Here is a 13,619-nt window from a genome sequence, read left to right as displayed (position 1 = left end):
TCCCTCTCCTCATCCTCTGTTCCAGCCTCACAGTTTTATATGCTGCCCCCAGTATATGCCTTGCTGGTTTCCATCTTTGGGTCTTTGCTCATGCTGCCTGTTCCTCCTCTGCTCTCTACTCAGTCAACTCCTACTTAGCCTTCTAGCTCAGTACCAATGACTCTTCCTCCAGGCAGTCTTCCAGGATTTCTCCCTCTTCCAAATTCCCTCAGTGCTGACTCCAGATCAGATGGACTCAGCCACTTTTCCCAAACACTGCCACTATCTCTCCCAGTCAGTCTTACTGAGAGCCTGCTCTGGGCCAGTAACTGTGCTGACCAGCTCTGGCTGTTCTGCTCTCAAGGAGCCCACAGATTCGTGAGGAAATAAATAGGCTGGAGGGGGCAGATGTGAGCCAGTTTGTCCACAAGGCTTTGACTCACTATGCTATCTGACCTTCCACAACCTTACAAAGTGTAAGTATTATCATGCCCACTCCATAGTTGAGGAAACAAGAGGCACAGAGAGGTAAAGGTAGTAAGCTGAGGTCACGCAGCCAAGAAGTGCTGATTCCTCACTCCAAATCCCATACTCTTTCAGCTCCCTGCCAAGATGGAAGCTTCCTAGGAGCTGGCTACTGGGCTGGTTCATCTGTCCTCTTCAGTGGAATCTGTAGGGGTGGAGCGAGACCCCTCCCCCCAGAACCCAGGCCAGTGCCAACCACGAAGTGGTTCACAGATGACCAGGAAGGTCTGCCTGGGAAGGGAGGGGGCTCTCTGACCTCACCCTGGGACCATATGCCACCCCCTCCTGTTGCCCAGTGGGTGTGGAGCTGTCTGGCCCCATCAGCTGGAAGGGGAGGAAGGAGGCTGGAGACCTGGAGCCTCGGCCCCAGGCTGGGCTGGGAAAAAGAGGAGCTGTGGGCCCACCTGGAGATTGGCAGCGTTTCTGGGTCAGGGCAGGAGAGGAAGTACGCAGAGAGAGTCGCTCCAGGCCAGGCCATCTGGGCTGAAATGCCGGCTGCTAGGGTGGGGGTAAGAAGGGGGGTCTGGGGCTCAGCCTGGAGAGTGGATCCCTGCCTCTCCCAGCCACAGGATTGGAGCCCTGAGCTTTGGAGCAGTGGGAGTGGAAGGCAGGGCACCTGTGGCCAGAACGCATCAGGCACCTGGGAGGGGTGGTCCAGGTAACTGAGAGGGAAAGGGGGTCTTGGCATCTCTTTCAGTCCCGAGGTGGACTGACCCCCAACTCTCATGTGTGACCTCGGGGGAGTCCCTCCCTCCCGTGGCCTCACCGCCCCATCTGCGGGAGTGTTGTTGCTCCACCCTGACTACTGGGGTGGGAGGGGCAATCAGACCCTCCATGTTTGGAGAATTGAGGCCAGACCCCGGCTTGCGATGAATTAGGCGGGCTTCTCTGGCCAAGTGGCTGTTCTATAGGGCCCCAGCTTCCATCACCTGCTCTGAAGTTTCCTTCTAAACCTGACCTTCCAGGATTTTAATGACGGGCTGTTGTCATGTATGAGGGAGATATATCCTCTTCTCTGGGCTTCTGGAGGGCAGGAGGTGGTGGTTTGGGACTGGAGGAAGTTTCTAGATCCTGATGGGATCCATGGAGGTGAGTTGGGCAGAGATAACTCGTCTGTATTTAACATGTGAAACCTCAGGCCCAGAGATGGCAAGGGCTTTCTTTGAGTTACGCAGTGCCCAAAGAAACAATGACCCCACCCACTGGCCTTCCACCCTATTAGAGCCCTGCCTCTCCCGAGGGTTCACCCTTAGCCCAGTTTCGGGTGACTTGATTTCAAAAAAACACTCGCATTCCCCGAGGCTCTGTCTGTGTGTGTTCCAATGTCCACGCCTGATTGCTTCCCTAGTTCTGCCTGTGTTAAGAGGGGCAGGGCCCGCTAAGCCCGGGATCATCGCCGCCCTGAGTGGGCCATTTTCTGTGAAGGATGTCATTAAATTTGTTGATGGCTTAGGAAGTCCAGGGGCTGGTGGAGGTGGTGGACACCTAGTTGGGCCTCGAGCACTCGAGCTTGACCTCTCGGGCTTGTCTCCACCTTCCGCCATGTCGGAGATCCCCCGCTCCAGCCCGCCCCATCTGAATGAAGGTCCTATACGTGGTCCAACCTCATTCCCGGACGAACAGTGGACACAGGAAGCCGTCATTGCCTGCCAGACAGGCCACCTCCCATGGCAGAGGCCCATGACCTTAACCGTGAATGTCCCACAGCACTCCCACCCACACCCTGCCCAGGGCTCCAGCGACTCAAAGCTTGAGACCAGCCTGGGAGGCGGATGTGTGCAGGGCTGCCTAGCTGGGGACTTCCCCTGGTCGCCACTGCCCAGCCTCGTCCTGACAGGAAACCTGACAGGTCTGAGCCCTCCAGACACCCATTGTGTGGAGCCTGGTGGGCTCCGGTGTTTCCCCTGTCAGGACTCCTTCCCTTCTCGCCTCCTCCTGTTCCTTGTCAAAGCTGGCTTTTAAGGGAAGTTCCAGGCTGTTGCCCCTCCTCCATCTCTGCATTAAGTCCTGCTCAGTCTTAAGACCTTTGCTCTTTCCAGCCTGCCTGAGTTCAAATCCTGACTCCTAGTGCAGGCAGTGTGACCTTAGGGAAATTACTTACCCTCTCTGTGCCCCCAATAATTTCTGTAAAATGAAGGTGGTGACCATCTGCCTCATACGTTAAATGAGATAATGTGCATAGATAATGCAGACAGTAAATCCTGAACACAGTTTATTGCTATTAAATCCAAACGTCACCCTCTGACAGCCTTTTCGAGGCCAAACTTATAACCTTCCTATGTTAGTGGTCTTGGACTCTGTGGTCCCCTCCAGGCGTGAGCATCTCTCCTCCCTGAGTGGAGTCATGTGTTAGATAATGTTCATTATTGCTGTTGTTTTCCTCCTGCACAAAAATGGCCCTTCTGGAAAGGTCAGGCCCTTCTGCTTTGCGCGAAGCTGAAGAAATGGGTGATCTGAATTTACACTGGAGGAAACACTGTCCTGGATGGGCAATTTACGGCTTTTCAAGGGTAATTCTGACTATATGCTTTTTTTGCTCCTTCCTCACTGACTGTAAACCTAACAGATGTGAGACTGCACTGGGCTGGTCCCCTCCCTGCATCTGACCCCTCCTGACCCAGCCCTGGCCTGGCCTCCGGTTTACCTGGACTTCCAGCCCAACAGGGTGTAATTCTCCTCCAGACCTCGATGTCAATGGTCCTCTGCCTGCAGGGAAATTCTTTGGGTCCATCCCTCTCTGGTCTTCTCCTGTGTCCTCATTGTTCAAATCTAACTGGTCGTGTGTGGCGGGGATGGGGGGTGTCTCTGTTGGGGGCTAAGGCTTCTTTAAAGAGGTGATGTTTGAGCTGGGTCCTGAGGGGTAAGGAGTTCACCAGGTGGGTGCAGAGGAAAAGCGTCACGGCAGCCATCTGGCCATCAGGGCAGAGGCTGGAGCCCTAGGGGGCTGAGAGCAGATAGATCAGGGTGCATGGAGTGGGCTGGCTGCTTTGTGACAGTTTGGTCCTTTTCGGTACTCTGGGAGTTCACCTTTGGGGGCTTTTGAGGGACACTGAAGGTGGTGGTGGGGTCGGGTGGGATCTGATTTAGCTAGTCCCCAGCCCCCGGCCTGGTAGTTGCTAAACAGGCATATTTCCAGGCCCCATCCAGACCCACCGAATCAAGAGTCTTGGAGGAACCCCAGAAATACGCACGTTTAATGAGCTGGGGCCATTTGGAGGCTGAGGGGCATGGAGGTAGGGGAGGTGGGAGCTGGGCCTATTCAGGAGACCCTCTGGAGGCAAAACTGAGGTGGGAGAACAAGACCACTGATGGGACTACCCTCCCTGCAGGGCCCGGGGTTCACAGGTCAGCAGGGCCTGGCCCCTGAAGGGGTCTGTTGCAGGAAGTGGTCGGGGTGGGGTGGGGGACATTTTCAGGTGCCCCTCCTCCAGCCTAGGCAGTCTCCAGAAGGGGGGCTGCTTCTGTTTGAAGGGAGGAGGCCACAGGGGCAGCGGGAGGAGGTGGGTGGCTTGCTCCACAGCGGGATTGATTCCATATGCTCTGCTGGGTGTGCAGGGAGCAGCCTTTGTCTGCCTGCCCATCCCAGGGGTCCTGGACCTCCTCTCCTACCTCCCACCCTGTCCCTTTCCTACTCAGTCCTCCAGCTGGTACCGTGGAGATGTTCAGCTTGGGTGATTGGCAATGCCCACCCCATCCGAAGGCCAGAAATGCAAAAGCTTCTTCCTCTTCATTAGCTGACCCTCCCTCCACAAGGCAGATAGGTTAGGGAGTCTGTAACTTCTTGTAGGCGGGGAAACTGAGGCACAGAGAACGACTTGAGAATCCCAAGCATAAACAGAGTCTATGCCAGACCTCTGGAAGCCAACTCTGTTTACAGGTGAGATGCTGAGGTCCTGGCTGCTTTCCCTTCCCTCTACACACACTCACCTAAATCTGCTAGTTGGGGGCCTCAGGCTAACTAAGACCACTTGTCCCAGCCTTAATCAGCTCGATCACTTGATCAGCGTCTCGTCTCCTTCATGGAAGGCTAGGACCTGGCCAATCAGGGAGTTCCTGCTTTGGGGAGGAAACTGGGCCACGTGAAGTCCAGGCCCGGGGAACAGGATTCGTGTCCCCACCCTGAGCTGGACTTCCTGGGAGTCCTCCTCCCCCCAAAACTGGTGGGCCTGGCTTCGGAGGTTATTCTTTCTGGAAGTGCCAAGGTGTGGGTAGGTGGCTGCGGGAGCCCCAGCTGAATGGGGAGGCTCTGAACTGGGTTTCTGTGTTCTGGAGGAGGCTCGCTAAGAGGGCCCACAGGTTGCCTCTGGATGGAGGAATTGGGTACTACTTTTCCCAGGGGCCTCTGCACTTGTAAAAGGGCCTCCTGGTGATGTCTGCTACTGAAAATGAGCTAGAGCAATGCTTAACCCAAAGGAGGCTAATGGGGTCCTTGCAGGCCCTGTGGTTTTCCATCTTCCCCAGGGATTGGCCAGAGCTCTGGGGAGAGGGGCCAGGGGAGTTGATAGCTTCTGACAACCCAGACTGGGTTTGGAGGAGCAATACCCCTCCTGCCCCTCCCCCCTAGTCCTGGGAAGGCGCCTGGCTTCCAGCTGTGATCCAGGCTTCTGACCTGGGGGCCCTCCCCTCTGGCTGAGGGAGCAAGGGAGGGGGTCCCCTTTGTGAGGTGCAAAACCTGGTCTGGATTCTTGCCGACTGCCCCGCCTCCTCCAGGGCCGCACCTTTTCAGCTGTGCTGGAGGAGGACATCCAGACTCCCTCAGGACCCACACGTGACTCTCCCACCAACACATCCTTGAGACTACTTGTCAGAGCCCTGGCTAAGACCCTTTGCCTCTGCCGCTGAGGCAAGTCAGACCTCCTGTCAGGGCCTCAGTTTCCCCTTCTGTACTTGAAGGGATGGAACTGAGGCAGGTGGTTGTCAGAATAATTTAAAAAATAAATGCGGCTGCAGAGGCTGGCGGGTAGAGAGAGATACCGCAGCCAATGGCCAGGGTGGTCAGGGAAGGCTGGAGGAGGTGGGCTCTAGAGCAATAGCCTTTGGCCAGGCAGAGAAAAGTCAGTAGGAGGCCAGTCCCTGCTGGGAGTAGAGAAAAGAGGAGTGAGAAGTAGGGGGGCGGGGGAGTGGAGGTGAGGCTGGGAGGTAGTTTGATTGAGGATACATCGCTGGAGTCTCAAATACCAAAGATTCTCTGGACTTGGGGCTTTTGGACTCTGGGAGCCATGGATGGTTCTTGAGCTGGGGAGGGTGGTGCATGACTCGGAGAAAGCTTTCAGCAGGATGCAATAGAGGGAGCTGGCACCCTCCCTCCTCTAGCCTCGGTTTCCTCTCCCTACAGTGGGGAGAGTACTGCCCTGCCCGCAGCCCTGCTAGAACTGCTGTAAATGCCCAGCGGGAGGGAGACCTCACAGCATCTGAGGTGTTTCATTTGGAGGAGGGTTTAGATCAAAAGGGCAGAAAGTTCTGATTTGGCGAAGACCTGAGGAATACATAGGTTTTCACTATGTTCTCTCTACTTTTTCTGTGCTTGAAATATACACCCTAATTGTAAATATATAAAAGTAACATGCGTATCAAACGGGACGATTTTTAAAGCACAGGCGAGTATCCTGCGTGAAAGAGGTCTTTCTACCTGCCGGGGCGGGGGGCGTGCTGGACGGTGTGTTAGCGGATCCACACGCAGCCCAGTGAGCTTGGGGCGGAAACCGGCCCTGCGGCACCGGCCTCATTCGGACCCTAATCGAGGGTTCCCGGTTCGGAAGCACGGTGCCCTCCTGGTCGCCTTGCGCCCTGCCCAGTGCCAGGGAGCGCCCACACGCGGGTGTGCACTGTCTATACCTGCCGGCGGGGTGGGACGCCGCGTGCGCCCGGAGCTCGGGCTCTCAGGCGCGGGGGGGAGGGCGGTGGCCGTCCTGGGGACCTGCCTGGGGTCCCGGGCACTCCGGCCCGCCTGGCCTGGCCGACTCCAGGCCGGGATTTCTCCCGCACTGACTTTCCGGGCCCGTGCCAGTCCGGCCTCCCGGTCCCCGGCCCCCGCGGCGGGGCCGGCTGCTCCGGGGAGGGCGGGAGGAGGAGGAGGAGTTTGCGCGACTTTGTGGGGCAGCCTCGGCCTCGGCGGCGGCCGCAGCGGCACGCGGGAGAACGCGAGGACGCCCGCCGGGCCGGCCGGAGCGGGCGATGGGGCCCGTGTGAGCGCGCCCAGGCCCGGCCCGGTGCCCGGCGGGCGGCAGCATGTCCGCGGGCGGCGCCAGGAAGAGCACCGGGAGGCCCTCCTACTACTACCGGCTGCTGAGGCGGCCCCGGCTGCAGCGACAGAGGAGCCGCTCCCGCAGCCGGACCCGGCCCGCCAGGGGTAGGCGCCACCCCGACCCCTGACCCCTGACCCCAGGCCCTCCCTAGCGCCGGATCACCGCCTGATGCCCCGGGATGCCCGCGACCCTGGGTCCTCCTGCTGTCTCTTTACCCCGGACCCTCTCAGCCGCCCCTTCTGGTTGCCCGCAACTGTGTCTGCTTGTTTCCCACTCCCCTAGCTTCTCCTCAACCTCCACCCTGGTGGGGAAACTGAGGCTCCGGTGTCTCCTCTTGCCAAGGGCAGGCAAAGGGGAGATCGCAGTTCAGCTTCTTTCTTCCCCCTCTCACTTTTGACCACCGTGCCTCAGTTTACCCAGCAGCGGGGGCATCACCATCCTGAGCGACCTGGCTTTCCTCCCCTTGCCTGCACTGCCCTGGCCTCTCGGCTTACCTCCCCCCAACTCCCTCTTCGCTCCTCTGGGACTTAAGTGGACTCCCCCGCCTCTTGGGTGGAGGGGCACGTGGGTGGACCTCAGGGGGTCCTATCCCGGGGTCCTTGGCTCCACCGGAGTGGTGGCGGGTAACATCTGTCCAGGACGTCTCTGAGTGGGTGGGCGCCACCTCCTTTGAAATGAGTTTCTCTCTTTTCAAGGCCAGGAGGCAGGACCCGGAGGGGGAGGTGCGAGCAGCATTTTCTTTTTCCAGTAACAGGATCCACAGCTGGAAAGGCGTGTGATCCAGGGGGCTGGGTGGGGGCCGGGACTTCCTTCCATGGCTGGGTAGGAGGTGGGGGGAGGCCCCCTGGAAGGAGGAAGGCTTCGAAGGGGCCCTGGGGAGGCTGGAGTCCCTGGCAAAGGCTCAGGCCCACTGACGCGCCCGTGGGTGGGAGGGAGGAGGGGGCTTGGGAGTACCTAGTGGGCACCTGAGCTGAGTTTACACCATCAGGTTATCTTCGGAATCTGGAAGGCTGGCCCGGGGCCCAGCCTGACCCAGAGGGGTTTGAGCAAATCTGTGCTTAGAATCTGGTCAAATACCCCTCCGGGCACTGGTTGTGTGGCCTGGGCCCTGTAGTTGCCCCTAAACCTCAGTTTTCTCGTCAGTATGAGGATAAGTGAGGCAGGCAGGCAGTATACGTTCATTTGCTTCTCCCAGAATGGGGAAGACTTTTCCCACAGTCAGGGCTGAACAACAATGTACAGGGCTTCCTCAGGAAGTGGTGAGTTCCCTGTTCGTGGGAGGGTTCAAGCTGAGGTTGGGAATGCACACATGTGTGTGCTGGGAGTTCAGTCTTTAAGGGTCTCCCAAGGCCTATGATCTCCTCCCCCTTGCCTTCCTTGAAAAGGCCTCTGGCTACTGCCTCCCTCCAGGCTTGGCCTGGGCGATCAGAGATCTGGGCTCAAGCACTGTGACTTTGGGCAAGTCTTTTCCCTTTTCTGAGTCTCAGTTTCTTGAGCTGTAAAAGGGGGCTAGTAGTATTGATACATGGAAGATTCCGTGAGGAAATGGGTTCAGGTTGTGAGAAATGGGAGCTGTACAGATGGCCAGTTAAGCTCAGGTCACCATGAGTCCTCCGGTACTCACCCCACCCCTGCTCGATGCCCTGTGTGACCTTCCCTTCACTCTTCACCTCAGCCCAGCTCCATCCCTGCGGGCACAGAGAGGACCCGAAGTCCCCCTCCTGCTCAGCTCACTGGGCCAGAGACAATCAATACATGTCTGGCCATCGCCTGAGCCCCAGCTCCCAGGCTCGCCTGTGCAGGAGTCACTGCTTTGTGTCCCAGCCTCAAAGGAGCACCCAGCCTGCAGGGAGGGGGGAGGAGACTGTCCCTGAACAGAAGTTACATCTGGGGAAATCAGGGAGAGCTTCACAGAGTAGGTGACATTTGGACTGGGCTCACCAGATGGGTAGAGTTTCCTTTGGCAGAGGGAGTGGTTGAATCAGATCTGAGTTCAAGCCCCTGCTCTGCACAAAGGCATCCTTTGGCCAGTTACCTCTCCAAGCCTCAGTGGGCTTGTCTGGTAAATGGGGGTGGTGATGGCAGGGTTGTTTAAAGACTGAGAGCAAAGGCATGGAAAGGTGCAAGCCCGCGCTGCCAGGGCCACAGTTGAGTGTGAGCTATGGATGTCCTTACTCTGGACAGAGCAGCAGCTGTGCAAAGACAGGGAGTTGGAAGACCTCTTGGGTGTGCGGGCAGAGTTCATCCCGGGGTGGCAGAGGGCCTGGGTTGGTGGAAGGGAATAGCGGGGAGCAGTAGTTTGGGCCTGATAAAGGCCCTTGAGTGATGGGGAGTCATGGGTGGGGGCTGGGAGCTGCCTGGCAGGGTGAGAGGTGGAGGTACCCGGGTTGGGGGCAGCTAGAGCATCACTGACCTTCCTCCACTAAACTCCCAGATCCCTGACTCTGCCTCCAGGGCTGCCCCTCCTCCTGAGGGCAGCACACCCCCGCCCCCCAGGTGGTAACTCATGCTGGGGGAGCCTTCTGACCTCACACCTCAGTCTCCCCATCTGCAGTGGGGCTTGGTCCCATGAGAATGACATCATCAGATCCCCAAGGAGGTGGTGGTACCCAGCATCCCAGCCCTGATTGGGCCCTTGCTCCACACCCATTCTGGCCTCTGCCACAAGCAGGGAAGGACAATGACCGAGAACGCAGGCGTGTGTTTGTTCAGAAACAGGAAAGCGCAGGGAAGAAGTGGCTGGTGGTGGGGACGCGCAGCTGGCCCAGCCAGGGAGAGGGTTGTGACCAGACTGCCACCTCTCTGAGGAAGCTCCCTGCCCACCGCCCCCACTGTCCCTCTGGAGTGGTGGGAGGGGGCTCGCTGCAGACTCGAGACTAAGCCTGTCCCTGGTGGGGCCGCCAGTGAGGGACACTGTCTGCAGTCCCCCAGGTGTGACCAAAGCAGGGCAGTAAGCAAGCCTCTTCCCTTCTCTGTGCCCTGAGTTCTCCATCTGAAGAACGGGCAGAGCGAATCTGTTGTTGGTAGAGGGGGGCACGAAGTTTGACGCTGGCCAGAGGCAGGGTGGGAACAGTGACGTTTGCATGGCAAGCGTCATCTGGCCATTTTGGGTCGCGCCTTGTGCCCCTGGGTCCGCTTGAAGGCTGGGCATGGCCCATGAATTCGAGGGGGTCCTCACCAGCCAGGGTACCTCCCCACCTGCCCCCACCAAGGTCAAGAAAAGCTTTGTCTGTCTGTCTGACCTACCGGTACCCCCAGGGCTGCTGGGGAAATACAAGTTTTCTTCTTGCCCTGGATAAAGTCCACCCATTCATTCAACTAGCAAACACGTCTTGAGCACCTACTATGTGCTGGGCATAGGGGCACATGGGGATGAATTGCATAGGCTCCCAGCTCTTGGCAAGCCCCCAGTTGGTTGGGGAGGCTGGCTTGCTGAGCTGCCCTGGGGCACAGAGCCCTTTTGGGGATACCGGGCAGTGGTTAGTGGGAAACGGACTCTAGTCCCAGCTCGATCATGAGCTGGTTATGCGATTCTGGCACATCCCAGGGCCTCAGTTTCCCCATCTGTCAATTGGGGCTAATCCTGTCCTGCTGCCTCCCATGTTGGGAGACCTCTTGGAATGCCCATCCCTGTACTCAGGGGAGGTTTTGATTCTTTTCTTCGTGTTTTCATCTGAGTTTTTCCTGGGGTCCAGGCACATGCCAGGCCCTGCCTGGGCGCTGCAGACTTGGCCTGTGTTTTCTCCTTAGATGGTCAGTTCCTTCTCCAGGCCCACACATACCCCATTGCGTGGCCCTGTGTCGTGGCTGCTGTGTGGTCCCACTCCCCTCCACCTGGGTGTCTTTCCTTCCGAGGTATGCTGGAGTCTGTGTGAGGGGCCTCAGCAGGGGCCCCCAGGAGCGCTCCAGCATCCCCTGAGGAATGTCCTGGGCAGGAGGTGCCCAGGAGGACGAGGACTGACCTCCTGAGGTGGGGGTCACCTCCCAGGACTTTGAAGTTGGCAGCTGAGTGATCTAACCCCTGACGTCCAGAGGCGGGGGGCACTGAGGCACAGAGGGGCCACCTTCACAGAGCGGGGTATGGAACCCAGGGCTTCTGGCCCCCAGGAAGAGAGCAACATGGTTGGGGAGGGTGCTGATTTGCCATGGCTGCTTCCTAACTGGGAGCGATGGCTAGGGAGGGGCCTGGGTGCCACCATAGGGAAGGGTGGGCGCTGGGACCTCTCCATGGGGACCCTGGCTTCAGGGAGACCCGCTGAGAGGCCCCTGGGCAGCATCTTGGGGCCCCAGGGGCTGGACAAGCCTGAGAACAGCCCTGAGGGTGGGGGCTGGTTGTACCTTGTGGTCCCCCCAGTCTTTAAATGTCCTTCCAAGAGCCCAAGGCTGAGACCTCTGAAATTGTACATACACTTTTTTCTGCCTTGTTTCCTCCTCTGTTCCTGCTGAGACACCATCTCTCCTTTGGCGATTGGCTCCAGCTTCTCCAGGCCTTTACATAACTCAGGTAGTGGACCTTCACTCCTTCCCACGACGTATAATAAAGTTCAAATGACTTCTGTTTGCCGAATGCCTGCTCAGTGTTGGCAGTGAGCTTAACTCTGTATTTGCCTGATTTAATGCTCACAACAATGCTGGAGATGGATACTGGCATAATTCTCATTTTAGAGGTGAGGAAACTGTGTCCCAGAGAGTGGGAGCCTTGTCCAACGTCACGCAGCTAAGGAACGGTGGAGCCCAGCTCTGCCCTGCTCCACATCCTGGGCTTGTGAACGCACCGCCTCGGTATCCCGCGGGCAGGCGGATCCTTCTGAGGTTAGGCCTTGCCTTTGATAAGGCCACCTCCTCCTTCTATCTGATTTGCAGAGTCAGCAGCTCTACGAGTGTTCACAGCCATCCGCTTCCACAATCCTGAACGTAATTCAGGAGGGAGGCAGGGGAATGACCCCACTGGCATCTGAGGTGGGGAGGGTCCATCCTGCTTGTTGAGCCCTCTGTCTGCCTGGGATGACTCAGGCCATCCCTCAGGCCCGGGCTCTCCCCCGGCCCCCACCCTTGTATCCTGCTCCCATTCATGCCTACCAGCCATGTCCTCCTTTCCCTGGGCAGGTCACAGGTCTTACAGACTCAGCCCTGTTTTTCCACCAAGTTCCTTTGTGCTGAGCGTTCAGCATCCCGTGTTGTGAGGTCCCTGGAGACCAGCAGACAGCTTGAGGCCCACTTCCCAGAGCTGTGTAGGTCCTTGAGGGAGGCCGGAGGCCCAAGTTCGTCTGCTGGAATGTCAGCTTCTTGGTCTTTGTGTTTCTGGCGCATCCTCGTCCCCTTTAATAACAAGGAAGGTAACCGCTTCCTTTTACCCAGCTGACTGTGTGCCAGGCCCTGTGTCAAGAGCTTCACCTGACTATCTCGTATCTCCTTTTACCTTTCCAACCCTCCTAGGAGGTAGGGGGCATTACCATCCCTTCCCTTTGCCAGGTGAGGAAACTGAGCTCAGGGTGTGGAGGAAGAGGCAAGGTTCAACCCGAGGCCACCGTACTCGCAAGCTCACGCTTAGAAGCGCGCTTCCAAGGGTCAGGTCTGGAGCTCTGATTCCTGGGCGCTCTTTCTCTGCCCCGTTGCGTTCTGTGCTTTCTGAAACCTGGTGGCACAGGGACAGGCCCGGAGCCTGCTTTGCTCAGCTGCTGATGGGGGGAGGTTGGAGGGATTGACCTGTGTGGCCCTGGAAGCTAACTGTTCCCCTTGACAATTGGAGAAACTGAAGCCCAGAGAACCAAGGCCACTTGCCCGAGGTATGTACAGACGTTAAGGAGAGATCCAGGTCTGGAATCCACAGCCCTTTGCATCCTATTTTGGTGTTGATTTTGTTTGTTGCTTTTCCTAATGTTAGCCCCGATCGGGACACTGAGGCAGCTGGGCTCCTTGCAGGGTCTTCTTGGCGGGAGGGAATAGGGGTTGAATTCCTGTGTAACTTGATACAAATGTGCTCACATCCCCGACCGCTTACGTGTTTTGCTTCGAAATGACACGCAGCCTCTTGACTATTTTTAAAAGAAAAGCAATGGCTGTGATATTTCCCCTGCACCTTCCTCTCGAGGCCACTTGGTTAAATGTCAGGAAAGGGAGAGTATTTCCTGGTCAGGAACGTTAGGAGCTTGCTGGGAGCTGAAGTTTTGTTTTCTGTTAAGTAAGTGTTTGGGGAATCGGTTCCCAGCCCTCCTCCGCCCCCCACCCGCCCTTCCCTGGGAAGGTTGTGTTTGACAGTTGCTGGGAGGAGGGATTTGAGAGGGAACAGCCGAGATGCCCGCGCGTGGAGTGGCAGGGTAGTTATTTTTAGCCATCCCGATCCTGTAGAGACATTTCAGCATTTGTTCAATATTTAATTATCCATCTGAAATTGGCCCATGTGGCCTTGATTTTGGAAGTGGCTGTCTGTGCTGTGATTTCCTCTGATTGCATAAATAAGGAAGGGAGGGGAAACGCAATAGCCCTCCAAATAATACTAATAAAAAAATAAAAAGAGTAGACTCAGTACTCAGAAAAGACAGGCTTGGTTTCACAGTCTAGACAGACCACCTGTACGTTAGTAGGAAAGATGAGCCCGTGAGGGTGCCTAGCACGCCCTTGGAAATGCAGCCCTGCTTGCTCTGTGACTCTCAGACTCCACAGCTGCCTGGGTTTTATTGGGGATGGGTTTCCCCCCCTCCACCAGGTTCCTGTGTTGACCTTGACAGCTGCCAGGTACCCGAGAGGAGGTTTGGGGATTTTGCTTTTGGAAGTCTTGTTAGCTTTTATTTCCCTCCTCTCTTCTCCCCGACAGACAGGATAGCACTGTCGGCATCTGGGCTGTGTTACTTCTTTTTTCTTGGCCCTTAG

At 57.3% G+C, this 13,619-nt stretch overlaps 1 protein-coding gene across 10 annotated transcripts in view; it reads left to right on the top strand.

The window, feature by feature from the left end:
- DAB2IP (DAB2 interacting protein) overlaps positions 1 to 13,619 on the top strand; it is a 194,836-nt gene that overhangs the window by 61,626 nt on the left and 119,591 nt on the right. For 3 of the 10 annotated variants that reach the window (XM_067743414.1, XM_067743420.1, XM_067743412.1), the window contains exon 1: positions 6,620 to 6,853. The exons of 3 other annotated variants lie outside the window; for them this stretch is intronic. In XM_067743414.1, the coding sequence (XP_067599515.1) occupies positions 6,733 to 6,853 (121 nt within the window). In that variant the 5' untranslated portion in view covers positions 6,620 to 6,732. Of the gene's footprint in view, positions 1 to 6,618; positions 6,854 to 13,619 lie in introns of those variants that run through there. 4 more of the 10 variants (XM_067743418.1, XM_067743417.1, XM_067743415.1 and 1 more) reach the window with 2 other exon arrangements.

The sequence above is a fragment of the Pseudorca crassidens genome, chromosome 7 (assembly GCF_039906515.1).
Source record: "Pseudorca crassidens isolate mPseCra1 chromosome 7, mPseCra1.hap1, whole genome shotgun sequence".
Lineage (NCBI taxonomy): Eukaryota > Metazoa > Chordata > Mammalia > Artiodactyla > Delphinidae > Pseudorca > Pseudorca crassidens.
The sequence above is the reverse complement of the archived record's forward strand: the minus strand, read 5'-3'. Positions and strand labels throughout refer to the sequence as shown.